General features: G+C 38.0%; 3 protein-coding genes across 3 annotated transcripts in view; 2 read left to right on the top strand and 1 right to left on the bottom strand.

Annotated features, from left to right (window-relative positions):
• The window catches only part of LOC144636854 (uncharacterized), a 148505-nt gene that overhangs the window by 26585 nt on the left and 99724 nt on the right, over positions 1-22196 (bottom strand). The window lies entirely within an intron of this gene.
• The window catches only part of LOC144636852 (uncharacterized), a 140866-nt gene that overhangs the window by 25489 nt on the left and 93181 nt on the right, over positions 1-22196 (top strand). The gene's annotated exons all lie outside the window — the stretch shown is intronic.
• LOC144636819 (WD repeat-containing protein 25-like) lies at positions 1364-8690 on the top strand. Its single transcript, XM_078496022.1, has 5 exons — positions 1364-2328; positions 3054-3184; positions 5423-5593; positions 6137-6277; positions 8357-8690. Exons 1-5 carry the CDS (start codon positions 1404-1406, stop codon positions 8576-8578), a joined length of 1590 nt encoding a protein of 529 aa, XP_078352148.1. The 5' UTR covers positions 1364-1403; the 3' UTR covers positions 8579-8690.

The following is a 22196-nucleotide window of genomic DNA, read 5'->3' as shown; positions in this document are numbered from 1 at the left end:
CACCCAAAAAATACAGAGATATTTCGCCTTATTTAATTTCAGACGAAATCGTTTTCTGATGAAGGAAAATTCAATAGCTTTATTCTTAGCTTTTAAACGCTGTTAATATAGGTTACATACCGATACACCTTCCTACCGATACACCTAAGTAACCTTCGCGCTGTTACTTAGGAGATTTTATGCTTCACTGAGGAACTCATCTAGTCGTTGTCTTAGTGAATCACGAATTTCTGGGCCGGCGCGTGGGAGTACTATCTGCCCATTAAGATCAGATATACTTATCTTGAAAAGAAATACCTTTTTTACTCAAAATATGAAGTATGTGTTGCTCAGTAAAAGCTGCCGGGAGTGCCGAGAAGAGGTTAATGACGTGGACACGTGAAAAACTAACCGCCTCGTCCCTTAATTTAATAGCGCCTTGTTTCCAGCTGGGCTTTGAAAGCGCCTAGAGCACAACCAGAAGGTAACCGGTAAATACTAATTCACGAAGCCGAAGTTACTATATAACGCTTGATGAAATATGAACGTAGACTCTTAGACATGCTAGATAAACTGTCTGAATAAATCTGTAAAATTGAAAAATCTTAGTGGTCAACGCGAAACAGTTTTAAAATAATGTTTTGCTTGCCTGTGTAGCAGGCGTAAAAAGGGGAAGGGGGTGGTAGGAGGATTGAGGGAATTCGAGGAGGGTTTGCACAATTTTGCGAAGCCAACCCTACCCCAATAGCAATAAACTTCTGAGATCTCAGCCAGTCTATAATTTTATGTTCCAATTTGAATGCATATAAGACGAAAACTTGAATGAGGCAAAATGACAAAAATAAACAGTTAGTTATGGATAACTTTTTAATGATTAAGTTGTTTAAAGGTGATGAATGAAATTAACAGCTGCAGTTGATACGATGTTTGTGACAGTGAACCGGTTTTCAATGTTTTTGAGTTTTCCTTTACAGCTAAATGATAGACTAATGATGTCAATTAAAGCACTTTAATAGTTAATGGGGCTTCTTGAAAACACCACGGAAATTCAAAGATTTGTCTTCTTTATTGTTTATTAAATTATTTGTTCTCCAGCACTTTCCAGCTCTCATACTTCGATGAGTCAGTGCTACAAATGTTTATCATTAACTGCTATCAAACAAATGCTCAGTCAATGAAAAAAATTGTGATTATTTTCTTGACGTCATTTCACAAATGAAACTTCGGAAAATCAAACTTGATCTTGATCAAAATGATCATTAAATTGTGTCGACGGTGAGGTTTCCCGCCAAAAGCTTGTACTTCCGGGTTAGCCGCCATCTTGAATTGTGAGACTCGAGGGACCCTGGGAACAAATTGTCTAGTAACAAATGTCAAAATGGCGGATGGCTAGTCCGTGAGAGAACTAGTAGGCGAACGAGTACATGTGCATGTTTTCCATTGCAAGGATCTCAGATCAGTTTGTTGTTTCTGCTGCAGTGCAGTGTAGTTCACATTGTCCATATTTAAACGCCACAAGATTTCAGCGAAGTATGGAGAGTTTGTGTGCGTACGATAGCAGTTCGTCTTCTGATGACGAGTCACCGAAAAACAAGAAACAAAAGTTAACAATAGTTGATAGCAATAGTGTTCGACAAGCAGGAAACATCGAACAGCCGGAGGATAAAATTATTAATAAGCCTTCCTTCAGACCTTCAAATGCTAGTGGAATACTTGGAAGGAAAGTCTCTGAATCAAAACAAAGTACAACTTGCAGTACTAGTGCTTCAAATCACTCTGATCGCTTCGAGTCACAAGTTGTTAACCAGACTAACGACAACAAAAATACTTCATCTTTCGTCGGATCAGTGGCACGAAGAACGAATACAAATGTGAGCATTTCAGGGGCGAGTGTTAAACCTTACGTGTCAAAAAGAGAAAGAGAGAGATTGACTCAAACAAATGCTGCAACCTCGGCTTCAACGCTTTTAACAAATCATCAGTTAGAAAAGATTGATTGTGAGGGTTCATTGAAAGGGGTTACACTTAATTCTGAGCAAAAAACTGAAAATTCAAGCAGAAAGACTGCAGATCTTGTGTGCAGACCACCTAAACAGCTGCAGTTAAATCTTGAAGGACATTCCCAGGGGGTCAACTGTGTCAGATGGAATCCAGCAGAGAGCAATTTGTTGTTGTCTGCGTCAATGGATCACGTGGTCAGTGTTTGGGACACACACAAGGGTGGGGCCTGTACCCGAAGATTAACATGTCATACTGAAGCCGTCAAAGACTCTAGGTGGAGCTTGTGTGGATCACAAGTTTTGAGTTGCGGTTATGATAAAACTGCGAGACTTTTTAATTTGGAAACAGGTAATGACACTGATTAGGGGTAAATTACACAGCACAATTTTGCCTACGATTATCGCATGCGACACATGACTACAACAGGAATTGCGCTGTGTAAATCAACCTACCACATCTTAATGACAGACGCACACATGTAAATGGTGCTTAAAGTCATGTCATAGTCCTGTCATAAGCTTGTGGCATGCGAGATAGTAATACCGTGTAAATTGGCCCTTACAGTAGGCTAGCATGGAGAAGGGGGGAAAGGCTATTTAAAGTAAATTGAGTCATCCAATGGTGCAAAAGAGCCTTTATTTTTTATTTAAAAATAAATGTATGGAATAATAGGAAATAGGAAATTGCCAAAAACCGGAGCTCTGCTGGCCCTGTGTTGTGTTCTTGGGCAACACATTTTACTCTCATAGTGCCTCTCTTCACCCAGGTGTATAAATGGGTACCAGGGAAATAATGCTGGGGGTATCCAGGGATGGACTAGCATCCCGTCCAGGGAGGAATAGAAATACTCCTAGTTGCCTAATGCAAAGAATGGACCACTTTGCTCGAGTCTTCCCTTTATAGTAGGAAACATGATGGTTGCTGCAAGCAAGCAAATTCTTCCCTGCTTCTATGACATTTTTTTTAAGGTATAGACCATTTTAACCTTTCCTGGAAATTTTATGAGACATGTTGTCAATTTAGTTTGTATTATTATCAAACTAAGACCACTTGCCTTTTGTTTTTTACGACAGGTCAGGAAATCAAAGCATTTCCACACAAGAACTATGTGACTTGTGTTCAGTTTCATCCCACAGAACCTGCCCTTTTCCTAGCTGGGACATTTAAATCTGCCATCCTATGCTGGGACACAAGAATGGGAAACGTTAGTACTATGTAATTGTTTAAAGGTGCACTGTCATTGCTTTCAAGCCATTTCTGACAAAATCTGAAAAATGAAATTTGACCACAGAAAATTCCGACAATAATAATGGTTTAATTTTGTACATGAGTACTTAACAAATGACAGGAACCATTAATAGAAAGGGGAGGTCACACTCAATGGACCTTAATCTGTGTTGTGATGCAGTTAACTTTTTCGAGCCTGGCTTGGATGGTTTTTGAAATTTTAACAGTAGTACAGTAATGGTTGCTTTTTACACAGGCAACAATAATTTTAATTATTATCAATAGTAATTTTAATAATTACTAAGATTACCATGGCAACCAACAGACCGTAAGGGATAATCCAGTAAATTTTTCAGGAGCATCCTCGGAGACCCCCAGGGGCAGTTAGTGGGGGCGACGTGCAGCTTATCGGGACAACGGGATTTTCGGGCGAAAGTTTACAACATAGAGCGTAATTGCCCCTGGGCACTTTGTCTTACCGAACCAGTTCCAGAAGCGTTTGAACTCCTTCCTCTTGATTGGCCACAAAAATATTTTTGTGGCCAATCAGCGAGGTTGACCAGAAGCGACTCTGACGTCTTCTTACACGAAGTTGTTTTCCTCATAGACTCGTCGTTGTTGTTAAGCCCATCCATCGGATGATACTACGTGGGTCTCAGATAAAAAAGCAAAACAAAAACAAAACAGCGAGGCCTGGGAATATGTTAAATGGTCACTTGTTAAATGTAGCATAGCGCAAGGAAACCAAAAGTTTTTAAAGCTATACGCGAGCACCTCTTGTTTATAAGTTTTCTTTTTGTTATTTAAATATCCAACAAATTAAACAAAAACCCTTTGTTTTAACTGTCAAGCTGGCAACAAAATAACAATAGGTGACGACAGCGATATCTTCGCTAACGCGTGGCCCGTGCAGTGAAGTAAACAGACCGTGGCAAGTTCCAGAAGTCGGGCAACGACCGAGAAAAATAATAAGAATTGTTGTTTACTCGAATAACTATTAAAAAGCGCGCAACTAACAGTGTAGAACTGGCAGTCGTCTAAGGCTTATTTTTTTCTTAGACTCTCCATGTAATAGCATCCGATTGATGGGCAGAGCATCCACGACGAGTCTATGAGGAAAACAACTTCGTGTAAGAAGACATCAGAGTCTCCTGGCCGGTCCTCGTCGCTGATTGGCCACAAAAATATTTTTGTGGCCAATCAGGAGAAAGGAGTTCAAACGCTTCTGGAACTGGTTCGGTAAGACAAAGTGCCCAGGGGTTGTTACGCTCTATGTTGTAAACTTTCGCCCGAAAATCCCGTTGTCCCGATAAGCTGCCCGTCGCCCCCACTAACTGCCCCTGGGTCTCCGAGGATGTTTCAGGAGAGGGGATGGGGGGCAATTTTTCTAACAAAATATTTTCCTACAACTTCAGTTCTGTGTAGGATTAATTTTTTGAGTTGTTAGGTATTTTGTGGCTGGCAAAGAAGAATTACTTTTCTTTTGTTCTCGTAATTGCTCCACAGGAATTTTTGTTTTGGTTATTGCCGAATCACTCTCTAAAGTATGATCAATCCCAAAAATTAGACAAACAAACTTGAAAGCAAGCAAACAAACAAACTGGATCAAAATCCACCAATCACCCCCCCCCCCCCCAGGGCTGCAAATAATTTTTTTCACTTGAAGGGTCATATGTCCTGCTAAGACACCATCTTGGTCGGACAAAACAAAATTGTGGTCAGACATCACCAAAAACAAAAGGTTGAACTTAGTTCATTGTTGCTGTAAAATAATTTATGATCTAAAAATTGTCCGGACATCATGTCCGACCACACTTGGGATTTTGCCGGACATGAGCAAATTTTGGTCGGCCAATGTCCGACTGTTAGTTGCAGCTCTGCCCCCCCCCCCCCCCCCTTAAAAAACCTTTGGAACCCATTGAAATTAACTTACCGTATTTGTTTTCTGAGATTTCTGCAAAGTTGATTGACACAGGAGAAAATGCAACAATTGTTAACATTTATAAAGCTCAGAATTTGCAGGTTTGCATGCTATTTTGCTGCCCTTAGCGCCGATGGTGTATAGGGCAGTAAGTAAGTAAGTACCGGTAAGTAATGCTATTAAACAGCACTTTGAAAAATTTCTTTTTATCATTTTAATAGAGCAATATCACTAGAGGCACTAGTCACCTTAAATACTTTCTTTATTGGTAACTGTGATGTTTTTTGTCAATAGGTCGCATCAACTTACTCAGCATTTTTTGGCCAAGTGCAGGACATGGCATTCCTCCCTGGGGGTGAGGAATTTATTTCTGCTGCTGAGGTAGTGAGACGGAATTCTACAGACAAAGGGATCATGGTCTGGGATTTTAGATCAACAGCAATATTATCAAATCAAATCTACCAGGTATGTTACTGGCAGGCTACATGTAAGTGAAATTCTTAAATTTATAAAGAGGATGGATTAGGAAGAAAAGCTAGGTTAACGTACTAAATAACAGACATGTAAAATTACGCAAAGATGTAAAAACAGTGGCCCTACTTTTCTTAAGGTATTCTTGGAGGCTAATTGTGATTTTTAGTGTATTTTCTTTGCTATAGAAACTGATAGAATAATGTCCCAAATGGTGTATAATTTTCTTTGCTTTAAGTATAATTGTATGCAGATTACAAAAATGACATCAGAGTTTCTGTTAAGTTTAAAGAATTTATGGATTTTTAAAGGAATTTTAAGGAAGTGCTATCACATTTAGGAAAATCAGTACAACTGAAATGGAATTTATTATTATTTCAAAATAAGAGATCGTCCATAAATATAATGTCTAAAAATGAAACTTTTGCTCGTTAGATTTCCACTAGTTGGCCAACAACAAACAAACGAACAAACAAAAACAAAAACACACGGAAGAATCTTTTGCTATCTAGTGCTGTCATCCTTTTCTTCTTTCAGGAAGCATTTACCTGTACTTGTTTAAAGGTTCACCCATCTGAATCACACTTTGTGGCGCAGTCAAACGGAGACTACATTGCTTTGTTCTCAACAAGAAAACCTTACAAGCTGAACAAGTTCAAGAGATACGAGGGTCACAAGGTAGTGAACACACTTCTTAGGTCAATGTCTGACTCAGGGGTGGATCCAGGATTTTCCAAAAGAGGGTTGTCTATTTTGTTTTAGCCCTAGGTTTTTTATAGGGAAGGGGATGTGGATGTTATCAAGTACCGGTATTTTCATTTTATTTATGTTTAAGTTATCCACAATTTTCACACCCTTCTCAGTGTCATTGTCCTTATTTCTATTTTAATGTGCTTACCTATATTTTTGGAGGATGTAGGGGCTAGTCACTCAATCCCCTCCCCCTGGTTTCACCTCTGCAGACTCATCCGTAAAAAATTGTGAGACACAGGGTATGACAGAGGGGTTGATTAGGGGACAGGGCTACTTTACCGTAAAGATTTGACAATGAATTCTGCTAGAATTCTGCTAATTGCATCCCAAAGTGTGGCTTCAATAGCTTAGTTGGTAGAGCATCTCACCGGTAGGTCACGGGTTTGAATCCTGTTGAAGCCAGAATTTTTTCTGGTTTCTTTCTTTGCAATTTCTTTAATTGCAATTCACTGCAAGGATCATTTCTTCATTTTACATCTCATCCGCAGTTCACATATATGAAGTACTTCAGATACTTAACGTCAGACTTACAGTAAAACTTTCTAAGCTTTCATGACAATCTACTCCGATCCAGGAAAACTTATTAGTGAGCTAACTATTATAATTTCTTCAATTTAACTAGCAATGTAAAAGTAACCGTTAAAGCGCGGGCTGGAAAAGAACGAAAAAGAACGCATGCGCGTAACACCCTGAAATACTACCATGGCAACCAGAATTGTTTGGTTTTCTGAAAAATTGAAAAAAAGTGAAACTTTCCATCGGATAAGAACTGCTTGTATTTAGAGGCTAGTGTATTTTTTGTCCTATCAGCGAGAAAAACTAAATAACTTGTGAAAAACAATGTTTCATTACAAGAAGAACTGAACGCAATTGTTAGATTCTTGGGTTTAAAAGTTTGAAGTGTGAAACGAAAAAAAAAGAAAAAGAAAAACTAGTTAAAAACGCGAACGAATCTCACCTTCTCGTTGAACAGGATATGTAAGGTATGATAATAATATGAATATCGACAGCGCCGTAAGCGGAAATATCAACTTCATGCTTACAACAGAACTTTAGTCTTCTTGCGAAAAACGCACAGCTTGTTCGTTTCGCGAAAAAGAGCAAAGTGAAAGTTTGACGTCACAATAAGCGTTTATGACGCAGCGCGCGCGAGACAAGTAAGACTCGTTACCAGGCCAGGTCGTCCTTTCCTTTACTGTGGACGTTTAGTGTTAAGTCTCTTAGTCGTTGTGAGGGACATTTTAGTCTTAAGATTGCGAAATTTTAGCAGTTGCGTAGAATTGTTTTTCAAACCAAAACTGTTTTTTGGCAGGCTAAATTATTGCGACGATATAACTGCAATGGTCTTTCCATATTTTGTAACACCTGATTGTGACAGTCGAACCTCTCCTTACGGAAACCTCTCTATTACGGACAATTTCGGATATCCCGACAAAATTCTCACATATATAACTTCTTTTAAAAAACCTCTTTAGTACGGACCCTCTCTAAAACAGACAACGGACACTAAATCTCGGCCCCAGGGAGCAAATTAATATAAACTTGACCCTCTATTTCGGACAATTTCGGATATCCCGACAAAATTCTCACATATTTTCTTTTAAAAAAAAAACCTTTATGATTCGGAACCTCTAATACAGACCATGGAAACTAAATCCCAGACTTTTGAGAGCAAATTCATATAAACTTAACCTCTTTATAACGGACACTCCGATGATCAGGTAGTGATAGTTTGTCTGTTTGTAGTTACAACAACGCTTTATTCATTTTGTTATTTTACTCTACATGCGGTTACTGTTTATTCAACTTGTAAAATATATAAACGTTTTTTGAGGGACCTTAACCCTTAACGGGGTATAAATCCCATTTGCCAGCCTTAATTTTGCTCAAATCCCAGTCCCATCCCCATTTTTTGGTTTGGGATTCCGCTCTAATACGGACACTTTGCCCTCTCCCTTCAGTGTCCGTATTAGAGAGGTTTAACTGTAATTTGTTTGTTTTCAGGTGAGTGGTTATCATATTGGATGCGATTTCAGCCCTGATGGTAAAATAGTTTCCTCTGGCTCAGCGGACGGGAAAATCTTTTTCTACGATCATTTTACATCTCGTGTGATAAGGACACTAGACGCTCACTCTGCGCCATGTATGGATGTCGCTTACCACCCCACCCTACCCAGCTGTGTAGCAAGCTGTGGGTGGGATGGAAAGGTTAAAGTTTGGACATAACTTAGATGTACCACAATCTAGTAAACAACAGGTTTAATAAAAAAAGGAGAATGTTATTCGTGCAAGTCAGTTTTGTGTTTGAAATTTCAATACAGTAAATAAAAATTTACCATCTTTATTATTTACTACAAGCTTGATGATTTCCACATTGCTGATCCTAGCAGTATGCAGGACGCGTGTCACATATCAACCTAGTAAATGGCCCAGCTCACAACGAGTCTCTCGTAGCTCAGTTGGTTAGAGCGCCCAACCGGTATCTGGGAAGCCATGGGTTCGATTCCCGTCGGGGACTCAGAACTGATTTTTCTTTGTCCCATGCTCGTGTCATGTAGAACATCTTATCTTTATTATGAAATTACGCTCTTGATTTTTTTTATAGTTTTTTTTTCAACTTGAGGGTCAGGATGTCATAGCTTATATAACAGTGTTTGCCATCAGGCTTACTAGACTTACTAGACTAACTTATAGCAGATTTTCAAATTCTCGCCACAGACGAACGCTAAAAACTTAAGGAAGTTTATTGAAAATGCATGACTGAGACCTTGACTCCCGCCAGACGATGGCGCGTGTGTTTTCTTCTGTTATTTTGCCAAACAAACTTAAATTTAGAAACATTTGTTTTTAATTCCAACACCCGCCGTTCCAATTACGAACTAAAATCATTCAATATGATTTAGGACCCTAAGAGGCACTTGACAAAAAAAAATTGCCTTCCATTGTCTTATATGCAAAATATGGGCACTGAAATCCGCGATCCAAGCTTAATTCAGCACCTTCTGCGTGGTTTTCCCGTGGACAGCCTCTAATTAATTAATAGACTTCCCCCATGCTGTGCGTGCACTTCAAACGATTAGAAAATGGCACATATCTTTTTTACAGTTAATTTATTTTTAAAGACCGAACGAAGAGGTTGTTCCAGGACACGTCACTTCATTGGAAGCGCTTTCAGAGTATTTCTTTGTCCGCGCAAACGACACAGAAATACTTTTAATTTCAGTAGAAATCGTTTTCTGATGGAGGAAAATTCAACAGCTTGATTCTTAGCTTTTAATTGCTCTTAATGCTGCTTACAATAACATGCCGATACACATCTGCCTTCGCGCTGGTTACTTTGGAGGTTTTATGCTTCACTGAGGAACTCGTCCAGTCGTAATGTCTCAGTGAATCGTGAGGTTCTGGGCCGGCGCGAGAGAGCAGTAGGCACAGGGAGAAATTGGAGCTTTTACGCGTATGCCCGCGTATGTGTGTAACTCAATCACTCGAATCTTGAAGAGAGATACCTGTCGACTTCTTCTTACGATTCCAACTATTAAATATGAAATGTTTATTTAAAACCCGGAGTGCCGAGGGTTTATTACGAGTTCTATTACGTAAAAAACTAACCGCCTCGGCTTTTGAATTAGCCGACGACTTGTTTCCAGCTGGGCTCTCGAAGCGCCTCGAGACTAAAGACCTAAAGCTTTTCAAATACTTTTCAATTTAACAGATTTATTCAGACAATGATCTTTTTAAAGGTCATTGTTAAATATTAAAATACTTTTCAATTTAACAGATGTATTCACACTAAAAAGGTCATTGTGTGGCAGTTTTAAAATAATGTTTTGTTATGTCTCACTGATTTCAAATGAAATTAATGGATATTCGAAAATAAAATAAAATGTGAATACAACATATAAATATAGAACAATTCGTGGCCGGCTTGGCCAATTTGAATAAGACAAAAACTTGGACAGGGGGAAAATAGACTGTTAGTTATGGATGATTTTCTAATGGTTTAGTTGTTAAACGGTGATAATTGGAATTAATTGCTGCATTTGTACGATGTTTTTAACATAATGATAGGATGTTTTTGTTAATATGATGTTTTTTTAATGTTTTCCAGTTTTCTTTACAGCTAAATGATTTTTAAACGGCTTTCAGTTCTCTGAGCCGGCTATGATCGAACTGTAAATGAATGGGGCTTTTTGAAAACACCAATATGGCTTTCGTCTTCTCTATTGTTGGTGTAAAAATCAAACTTTCATTGTTCCACGACAAAGATTCACACCACTCACCTGATACTTCGAATGGAAATGTTTTCAAACAATCTTCAATTATGAAACCTAGAGCCGCTTGCAGTTGTTCTTTCTTCTCGGCGTGGCATCATGCTGTGAATTTCCTCACGACCTGATTTTCCAGCCGGATAGGACATCTGGGACGTTCAGTAAAAGGCCAACCGATCCCTACCGCGAGTTTTTGTTCTGCATGCGTGCGTAGTTATTTGAATGTTAATTAGTTGAAACCACCGATGCATATGTTACAGTTAGATGACTGTGGGCCGTGCCGACCTACGGTCTTCATTTAGTAATACTCGTACTTGACAACATCATTTTTACTGATCTCACCTGAAACTGAGTCATTTCAAAACCATCATGGCTCTCATTCAAGAATTTTTCAACCTAGCGTGTGTTGTTTTACTGTTTGTGAACCTGTTCTTCTTGATCAAAATCTACTGCATAATGAATCGGGAGCCACGAGTGGAGGAGAATCAGCCACAGCAGCCTGTAGCAGCTTCCAGTAGGCGTCGTGTGAGCAGAGCTGACGAGAATCAAAATAACAGCGTCCAGCGCAATCGCCAGATTCCCAGAGAACACGACGAACGCCAAGGTTATTAATTGGAGTAAGTGTGTATCGTTTTCTTCAATTTTTTTTTTCAGTTTTAAACATTTAAGACCGTTTTAATTATCAAACTCCAATTTCGTTTTGACTTTTCTGTGTTCTTTTATGCTGTTCAGTTTCAGTGTGCAATTCTTGGTAGAAAGCGGTGATTCGTATCCGATTTTTCAATAATTTTTAAAAGTTATGTGATATAAGATCGGAAATCTAGAAGCAAAAGTAAAGTAGCTGGATTCTGAAGCTTTCTATCATATTTTCCTGTAGGACTTACATAAAGCTTTCCTACGCAAATTGTGCTGAAAGCTTTATTTTTTGAGGACAGAGGGATATAGTGGCATGAGGCAAGACAAGTTGCAGGAGTTCCAGGAGTTCAGCTTTATAAATAGTCGAGTGGAATGGAATTTACAGCAAATTGTACTGTCTTGTGTACTGAGAAACTGTTTATATACTACATTTTAGAGTGAATTGATGCGAATTATTTCACAGTTGTTGTTTTCGTATCGTAATTTTAAATTTGCTTTATCTGAGCAGCAGAATTAATGACATGGAACGACTAAACGTCAAGGTCTATAGATTGTAGTTTAACTGCTCTCTAGAATAAAGAAGTGAGCACAGTTTTTATATATGCATGTGTTTTGATGTAATTATCATTTATTCAATAGAACGTCATTGCAAACTAAGGTAGGAGTAAAGATTTTATTGTGTCTACGATTTCATCCGATGATTTTAGAAACTGGTAATAAACATGCATGTTTATACTTTATCAGGTGTCCTGATAAAGTTTCGTGTAGCTTTTGATATATTTTGATGTAATTATACTTTAATATTCAGTAGAACGTCATTACAAACTCACGTTGAAGTAAAAAGATGTCATTGTGTATGGGATTTCATCCGATGATTTTAGAAACTGTGGTTTGACATGTTTATACTTTATCAAGTGTCTTGATGAATTTTCATGTAGCTTTTGATGTGTTTTGGTGAAATGATACTTATTCAATAAAACGTCCAGTTACAAAACAACGTAGGAGTAAAGAATGCCACCATTGTGTATGGGACTTCATCCGATGATTTTAAAAACTGGTTTGACATCTTTATACTTTATCAAGTGTCTTGATGAAATGTAGCTTTTGATGTGTTTTGATGAAATGATCCTCATTCAATAGAACGTCATAACCTACTTACTAAGACTACTAATATAGAAGTAAAGAATGTCATTGTGTACATGGGATTTTATCCGTTGATTTTAGATACTGGTTATAGAAAATTTATACTTTGTTAGGTGTGTTGATGAAATTATACTACTTCAGTAGAACGTCATTACAAACTAACGTTAGTAACGTAGGAGTAAAGAGTGTTATGGACCGATGGTTTAAGAAACTATTAATTCTTTACAATTTGTCAGGTGTCCTGATGAAAATCGTTTAGCTTTTGATATGTTTTGATGATTATACTTATTCAATAGAACGTCATTACACACCAATGTAGGAGTAAAGAATGTCATTGTCCCGCTATGTGTATGGGATTTCATGCGACTCAGGTGCCTCATGTAATTCCTGCTGCGCTGGCTGCACTAAATAATACTTCACGTGCATTCGTTATAGTTTTTTATTTGAATGTTTTTTTTTTCGTTTTGTTCAGACGTTTGGGAAACAAACCCGAGAAGACATGGACGCGTTAACTAGCACGTCTGTAATCGCCAGTAATCTGTGGTTATAAGTCACTTCCTTCAGAGCTGTTACTGGTTCGAGGCATGTTGATACAACTGCCGCAAAAATACAGTTGTTCCAAATAAAAACGAGAGGCATTTTTCATTTTATATATCGCAAGGTCAAAAGGTCTGCTACCCGGATGGCTTACAAATATCTAACTTATCTAATCGGCTTTGTGAGCTTTGTGCTTTTGGACAGAATATATGTCACCTTGCAGCGTGCTTGAACACGGGGATTAAAATCAGAGAAAGCCCCTCTAGCTCTAAGTCTGAATGCTATTGGTTAGGTGCTGCTTGCATGGTTGAATTTTTAATGCCGGATGTTTAAATTCAGACAACGATAAAAAATAATGCTTGCACTTGCTAGCTGACACTCATTCTGAAGTACGCGTTCCGCATCTATGTCTCCCATTCAAGAAATTTTGGACCTAGCGTGTGTTGTATTTCAGTTTGCGGCCCTGTGCTTTGTGATCAAAATCTACTACCTAACTGTAATGAATCGGGAGCCGGCTCGAGTTGAAGAAAATCAGCCTGTAGCAGCCAGGAGGCGTAGTGTGCGCAGAAGTGACGGGAGAATCAAAATCACAGCGTACAGCGCAATCGCCAGATTCCCAGAGAACACGACGGGACGAACGCCAAGGTTATTAACTAAAGTAAGTTTTCTTCTCATTTTCTTTTTTCATTTTGATACACGGAAGACTGCTTTTTTTTAATTTCCACTCTTGCTTTGATTTTCTTTTATGTTGTTCAGTGCAATTCCGGGTGTGAAGTGAGTAGTCATTTGTAACTCTTTTTCAATAATTTTTTAAAGTATTAAGTAATATACTGAGGTCGGAAATCTAGAAGGACTGCGATAAGAAAAATAAAGCAGCTGGATTCTAAAGCTTCTCTATCGCATTTCCCTGTAGGGCAAACAAAGAGGTTTTCTACCCGTATTTTGCTGAAGACCTTTTTATTCGAGGGCAAAGGAAAGTATACTGGCTTGAGACAAGACATGTTGGAGGAATTCAGCACCGGCTATAAATAGCAGAGCGGCATGGAATACACAGCAAATTGTACTGAGAAACATTATAAAACTATATTTTAGTGCGAAATTATGAGAATTATTGTATTTTAGATTTCATGGTTGTTGCTTTCTTATTGTGTTTGGAATTTTTTATATCTAAACAGCAATCTCACTCGATTGAAGTAAACTGCGCGCTCTCTAGAAATGAAGTGGACTTTTAAGCGATTTGCTTCAATCAGCTGTTTCAATCGACCAAGTTAATTATTTAAATAAAATGTTTCCGCACTTACTACTCAAGCGTGTATAGTGGGTCATTTTTGCTTCTTTTAGTGTAACCACCTGCGATCGAACAATGCAATGCGCCAACTTGTTTTCATTAGAAGCACCGGAAGCAAATGCTCAAGCAGCTGTCCGTGAAAACAAAAAGAAGCAAACTTCACGCCCCAAGGGCGAGAGCTTGCTTCAGCGTTAAAAACACAAACACTCATATTTATGTTGTGTCGATCTGCTGTCGATCTCAATTTTGTTTTTGTGCTTTTGTCGATTTCCACGACATATTACAAAGGACCGTGAAAAAAAGGAAAAGGCCATTTGAGTGATGCAGAGAACAAAACTTTCTGACCATTTCTTATTCGTTAACAATAGGACGTAAAAAAACGTCGTATTGTTTGCATGTAAAACAGCTTATGTTTCAGAAATCACTATTCTCGCATGACTCGCTAGCCTTCAACGCAGACGCTGTTTGTGCTCGCTACGTATTGAAAAATAAAGAGGGTCTGCGTAGGAAGCTTATTACTCGCCGAATATCCGGAAATGTCAAGGTTTTCTTTTCTTCCTGCTTTACTTTAACGTGTTGCCTGTTAACCAATCAAAACTCGGGAATTGCAATATACCATTGCTAGTTTTTAACAATCGTGTATGTAACTGTGAACGTCCGTGGGGCGCGGGGTGCGATTTTGTTGCACAAAAAAAAAGCACAAAATGACCAACAAAAATTGGGAAGGAACTATTCCACGATTTAGTTTTCCAGAAAAACAATGTATAATAAAACAATTATTAGATTCGGTTTTTTGTGATATCTGGAATAATCAAGGTCTCGGTAAGTGTTATCAGCCTCAGCCTTCGGCTTCGGCTGATAACACTTACATCGACCTTGATTATTCCGGATATCACAAAAACCTCATCCAATAATTGTTTATTATTTGTAGCGCAAGATATTTGTACTATGCACAAATATCCAGCACCGTGGCTCTAAAAGACCGGTTTTTTCTATCCTCTTATTCGTGTATGTTGACTGCACGAGAGCTACAAACATGGTTCAAAGTCATAATTGCGGGAAAGAAAAACGTTAGATATTTTAGTTTGTAGTACCGCTCTATTTTTTTACTTGTCTTTTTCAGTTTGAGTCACCATCGGCGCTCGCCAAAATACTGCAAGACTCGTGTTAATATATACGGCGAGAGTATACGTTGAAAGTACAGATGAAATGCAAAACAAGATCTGAAATAAAAAAAAAATCTGAAATGCAGAACAACATCTTCAAACTGATGATGGATACGTAGTGCAGTAAAAACCCGCGTATAAGAACCTAACATTTAAGAACCTGTTAGGCTAAAATTTCATTTTTAAGCACCCTTTACATAAGAACCATTTTAGGCTAAAATTCTAAAACAGGTTCTTATTTTCAAAAAAGAAAAAATAATCTTCTCAAAAATATAGAATTAAAAAATCTTCTCAAAAATATATTTATAACACAGTCTGTACACATTATAGTTACAGCATAGTTACAAGATTTATTGGGAATTATAGTGAAGGTTACAGTATAGTTTTGATTTTAACGGAATCAGATTAAAATAGTATAGTATTTTGCTTACCGAAGCCTCCAAGAATACTGTTATTGGACATTAAAGAGCAGATCATTTAAAAATTCTACTTTATTTCTTGAACAAAAGTTAAGAACCTAATTAAGGTCGCGGGGGGACACCTTAGGCTCATCATTATGCATTTATTTAAAGCGTATGCGCGAAGTACAACGACTGACATCGACAACTTTACGAGATATTTATGACTGGACAAAAATATGGGCGCGTGCGCGTGATTTGTAAAAAAATTCCTGTTTCTTTGATATTTTAGCCAATTTAAAACAACACTTAGCGATATACGTTCATATAGTTTGTAGAAAGTCTTTGAGCTTATTTTCATCTAAATTTGAATATTTCTGCAACTCAGAGTAATCACAAAAATATTCGGCATAAACAATCGTGTCCTGTTTAAAAACGCATTGTTCTCACCATAAAAGCGTGGAATATAATTACCATAATTACATCTCTCCTTGGCAAAATGATCGTATTTAGGTCGGGACACCTTCGGAAATCTCAAAGTTTGGACTTTTCCGACAATTTTGTGGCAGAGAATACAGCACGGATACAGAACTTCATGACTTGCCACTGCAGATAGGTAAACTATGAATACTGAAGTGTGTCATAACAGAAGCGGAATTTTAAAAGAGCCCTTATAGAAAGAGGTAGAAGACATTAAATTCAAATTTGCGCACTTAAACCGCCGTAACTTGCTGGCAAACTTTAAATTAAAAAATCCGCTTCTGTTATGACACTCTAGAGATATTGACTGATTAGTTTTTGACAAGATCACAGTGTGCTGTCTCCTACTCGTTCCGCAAACTCTGCCACAAAATCATGTTTTTCCCAATTTGGCATTCACGAGGCTATAACATCGCCCTTAAATGCAATCTACCAAATAAAAGACGACATTCACAATCTTTCATCATTTCTTTGTGTCTCTGTAAAATTTGAGCATAATCGAACCCATAACAGCTGAGAAATAAGCGTTTTAAAAGTTGCAGGTCAAGCAAAATTTCCCTTCATGAATTTATTCATGCTGTAGGTATCCCCCGCGACCTCAAGAACCTAGTAAGCCTAATTTTACACTAAATACCATTTATATAAGAACCTGTTTAGGCTAACTTGAAAAAACCTAGGTTCTTATACGCGGGTTTTTACTGTATCCGAAACATGTCTTTGAAATTTCAAAAGTGTGTTTATTTTTTGAAATGTTTTAAAATCTCGCTCATACTTTTAAGAAATTTCGGTAAAACATGAGGTATATATAGTCATTAAATTATGCCGTTGTTTTCTATTGCCGTTAGCCATTATCCAGGATAAGAATACAGTTTGATAAGCAACGTTGGGTCAGTGAAATTTAGTTTGCCAAGGAACTTCGGTTGGCAAAGAAAAGACAGTGTAAAACCCAAAAAGGGAGAAATGCTGAAAAAAAAAACTCAGCTACTATTTTTTTTTAACAAAAAACACAAGTGATATTTCTGACAATTATTCAAGATATCCGTGAAACTGTGTATCTGAATGAATTTGATGTCTTGAAAAATGGTACATTACATGATCAGTTTTGGGCAAAATTCAATATGAAGCAATTCCATAAATCTATGCAGTTTACTTATTCAGTGTACGGTCTGTAAAAAAGCATGGCCAATACTGGAAATTATTCATTCCTGCAGATCGAATACCAAGGGGCCTCCCAAAGGAAAATCTGCTTCTTAATCGGATTTTTCCGGGATTTGTTGGAAGGGCTATACAACCACTGTTGTAACGTCGCCAATTTTCACGTCAGCAGATTTTTGTAATATGCAACTAATACAGGTTGGATAGATCTTTCCACAGGACTGTCCATTTTGAATATCGACTGCATTCTGACAGAGCTAATCGAAAAAACGTGATCAGTTTTTGGTGCAAAATTTGTGTTAAAACATACCTGTACGTGATCATGGTCTGCTTTCCAGGCCTTTCCATTGATAAAGATCGAAACTTTTCAGGCCAGAAGAAACGAAATCGAACGGAGCAAGGAAAAAAATCGAAACGGTTCTGCAAAAACAAACAAACAAAAACGTTGGCCTATTGCGCATGCGCCAAAGTAAAATATTGTACATTTTTACATGAAATCCTAATCAAAATCTTACTACAGTGCGAGAAAGTGCATTTCTTTCTAGCAAGTTTAGAAAAATTTAGCATCACAGCGCCCCAAAAATCAATTTAACTGTTAAAAACGTGTTTTTTCGAGTAATTTCAGCATATTAAGGGTTAAAAGTTCTTGTAAATTATAAGGCGGTTACATTCTATTCATCAACAAAATCTACAATTGACTGTCAGAGAACGGCTGAAATTGAGGTTATGTTGATGAGAGAAATCAGAATATTAAATTATTCGATTCTTATGAAGTCGACAACAATAAAATCTTACCGCTTAAATAAAGGCTGTTAGAATTGTTTCTCTCGCCTGTGAGACCTTACATTTCTTCTTTTTCATACTTTTGCACTCATAAGGATCACGACTTGTGGCTAATGTGTGAAGGAAATTTTTTCCGACTACAAATGCCCCACAAGCTTATACAAGCTTTACAATTTTTAGCCGGCGAGGGCCCTTTGACCTTACTTACATGCAACTTTCCGGCTGAATCGGTGTATTTCGTCATTGTAATATTGAGCACTTGGCCGGTGGTAAATAAACAGAGATGATTATAGCAGGGGTTGGTTCACAACTATTTAATAAAAGTCAGAATGCGTGTCGGCGTTTGTCAGAATCAGGCCTCTTTTGACATATTTTCTGGATTTTTTTTATATAGTTTCTGGAAATGATGATCGACACTTGTTTTTGTATCTTTGTTTTGTTTTGACCACATTGGCATGCGCGTTTATCGTAAGTTTCTATACGGGATCGTTTTAACTCCTAACTCCATTTTTTTTTTTCAGTAGCCAGTTGACTGTGCCTAGTTTTGTAGCACATGTATTTAAGCTAGGAAACAAAGATTTCAAAGCAGTCCAAGTTTATCCAAGCGTTTCAGTCTTGCACCAAAGGGACAAAAGCAAAGCGACCTTTGTTTGACCCGGCCGTGTCGGGGAAACCCCTTTTACTTAAATCTCATTCGCGATTGGTTCTTTGCACGTCTATTTACATGTGCCCCTGATAACATATGCAGTTTTCCTGTTTCAGCTTTTTAAGTTTATTTCTAACGACGGTCGTTGAAAGTGAGCACTCTACGTTTCAACCAGATCATTATATTCCCACTGAATTCGTTGTGCAAGGAGTATGCATTCCAACACTGGAGCTTCCCATTCAAGATTTGGCGTGTGTTATACTTGTTGTTATCCTGTTTGTGATCCTGTGTTACGTGATCAAAATGTACAGAGCGGTAATAAACTGGGAGCCAAGAGTGGAAAAACAACATTGTGTAGAAGGCAGGAGGCGAAACAACCGGAGGAGAATCAGAAACTTGAGAAACCCGCACAATCACAACCGCGATCCAACGGAACACGACGAACGACAAGGTTGAACAAGTGGGTATAACTTTTACTTTTCTATTATTATGCAAGTTCATAGTGCACATTATAAAACTTAGAGTTTCTTTTGTTTTATCCGGTTTTCTTCTTACGCAGGCCTCCAGAATCTCACAGTACCAAACATCAAACATGTCAAACATTTTCTATAATTGTTGTTCTTTTTTTAACAGCAGCCAGATTCTGAGACTTTTTCTATTATATTTCCCGTGCAGGACGTGGGAAAAGGTGTTCTACGGCTCATGGAAGCTTAGTTTATCAGTTCTGAGACGAGAGGAGAGAGCATTGTATTCTGGCGGTTTTACTGGATATTGCGGGAGTTTAGCACCGATCCAGCAGACGATATAAATAGATGTTAATAATATCAATATCATAATTTGTGCAATATTAGGCTTTATAAAATAATTAAGGTAGTACGCACGCTCTCATTGGTCGATAGGTGAGTTTAGATGAGAGCATGTAAACACGGTTGTGACGTCACGCTTTCTGTGTTTCCCAGCACAGTTTCAAAATATTATAACTGTCAAAAAGACTTGTAAAGTAATTTCAAGTACAAATATTAAAGAAATGGAAAACAATACCAAATTCTGATATGTGCTCCGGCTTTCCCTTCCCATATGAACCCGAGAAAAAAGGGAAAAGAAAGAAGAACCACAGCGATTTGCCTGCCTCGATGATTGTTAGCTAGACGAGCTCGTGGAGGGAGCTCAATTGAACGACAAAAAGCAGACATTTTTCAAGTAAATTATGAAGTATACCTCACATGATGCCATTAATTTGCTTTTAACAGTTTTTATAGTCGACCATGTTTCTGTAAATAAAAACGCCTATATAACACAACTAACAAAACTGCCATTGATTAAATATAAACATTTCCGCACCACTGCGTGACTATTCTTCTAGGTTGATTTTTCAGTGTCTGCATGTGTGTCGTAGCTTCGAGGGCCACAGTTTAAAAACATTATTTGCTATCAGGCTTGGTAATAACAGATTTTTCAAATGTGATTTCTGGCGACACACGAACACTAAAAGCTAACGAAAGTTTAAAAATGGTTGTCACATGCAACTTATTCAGATCTCGACTTTCGCCATGCACTTAAACACGCCACGTCATCAAAGCGCTTTCAGGGTATTTCTCTGTCCACACAAATGGCACAGAAATATTTCGTGATCATTTAATAATTTCAGTCGGAATCGTTTTCTGCTGAAGGAAAATTCAATAGCTTGATTCTTAGCTTTTTAATAAATGCTGTTAATATAGGTTACATACCGATACACCTTCCAACCGATTATTTTGCCCGATACATCTAAGTAACCTTCGCGCTTGTTACTTAGGAGATTTTACACTGAGGAGCTCGTTCAGTCGTAATGTCTCAGTGAATCACGGATTTCTGGGTCGGCGCGTGGGAGCAGTATGTTACTAATCTTAAAAAGAAATACCTAGAATCTCAACTCATATGAAGTGTGTGTAGTTCAGTAAAAGCTGTCGGTGTCTAAATAAATCTGTAAAATTGAAAAATGGCTTTCGTCTTCTTAATTGTTGGTCAATGTATTTGTTTTGAATTCGAACTTTCGCCGTTTCGACAAGGGAATAAAACTTCTATAACATGGCCTAAGGGGTACTTGAATAATTTATTGTCCTCTATTGTTCCATGACAAAGCCATCACCAGTCACAGTAATTCAAATGGAAATGTTTTCAAAGAATCTTCAAAACATGTAGCTAAATATTTAATATATTCTTAGTTAGTCAGTGGCAAAAACTGAACTTGATCCCAGTTCGATCAAGGGCGTTTTGCAGTGGCGGCTTCCCGGAGGGGGGGGGGGGGTTACTCCTTGGAATTTTTGGTGGGGGTGTGCCGCCCGCATCTCCAAATCCAGACCCAATTTCAGACCAAAATATGCCATTTCCCACACACGTTTTCAGACCTGGCCTCAAAAATCCATACCCGTTTTCAGACCTGACCTTGAAAATATACACCCGTTTTTAGACATGGCTTTAGAAAGTCGTTACATATAAAAACAACTCGTTATTACATTATCCGAGAAAAGTCACCACAAAGTATATTTTGTTTAAGCATTATATTTTTTATTACGTAGTATAGAATACAAAGAATTGCCCTTAGGCCAACTCTCTTGCTCAGGCACAATATTCTAGAGTAATTCTCGCTTCATATTGTGCCGTCATGAAAACAGTATGCACATATCTAGCTAGATCAAGGTTGGTTTTTATTGTAATTTGATTGCACCCGGTGATTGCATGGCATTTGATCGCTTAATGATTAATTTTTAGTTTTCGTGCTTCCATGCAACTTAGCTCAACTTCCGGCTGAATCAGTGTATTCCATCATTGTACATAATATTGAGCACCTGGCCTAAGGTAAATAAACGGAGATAATAGCAGGGGTTACGGGGTTAAAATAACTAAAGTCAGAATGCGTGCCAGCCTTTTGTTTGAATTTGGCTTCTTTTTACATATTTTCTGGCATTTTATACATAGTTATGGAACCTGTCAGCCTGGTAGGTTCGAAAAATGATGATCGACACTTGATTTTGTATCTTTGTTTTGTTTAAACCACATTGGCTAGCTCAGAGAGGAAACGGCATGGTTTTTAATTTGGATGCGCGTTTATAATTATTGTGAGTTTTCAAACAGGATCGTTTTAACTCCATTTTTGTCTTGTTTTCAGTAGTCAGTTGACTGTGCTGAGTTTTGGAGCAGATGTATTTAAGCTAGGAAACAAAGATTACAAAACCGCCAGTCCGAGTTTTTCCAAGCATGGAACCCCGGCGGCTGGCGACGGTGAAGGGGAAACCCCTTTTTCTTTAATCTCATTCGCGATTGGTTCTTCGCACGTCTATTTACATGTAGCCCCTGATTAGGTA

The sequence above is a fragment of the Oculina patagonica genome, chromosome 13, assembly GCF_052425735.1.
Source record: "Oculina patagonica isolate OP01 chromosome 13, crgOcupat, whole genome shotgun sequence".
Lineage (NCBI taxonomy): Eukaryota > Metazoa > Cnidaria > Anthozoa > Scleractinia > Oculinidae > Oculina > Oculina patagonica.
Note: the sequence above shows the minus strand (reverse complement) of the source record. Positions and strands in the feature narration are given on the sequence as shown.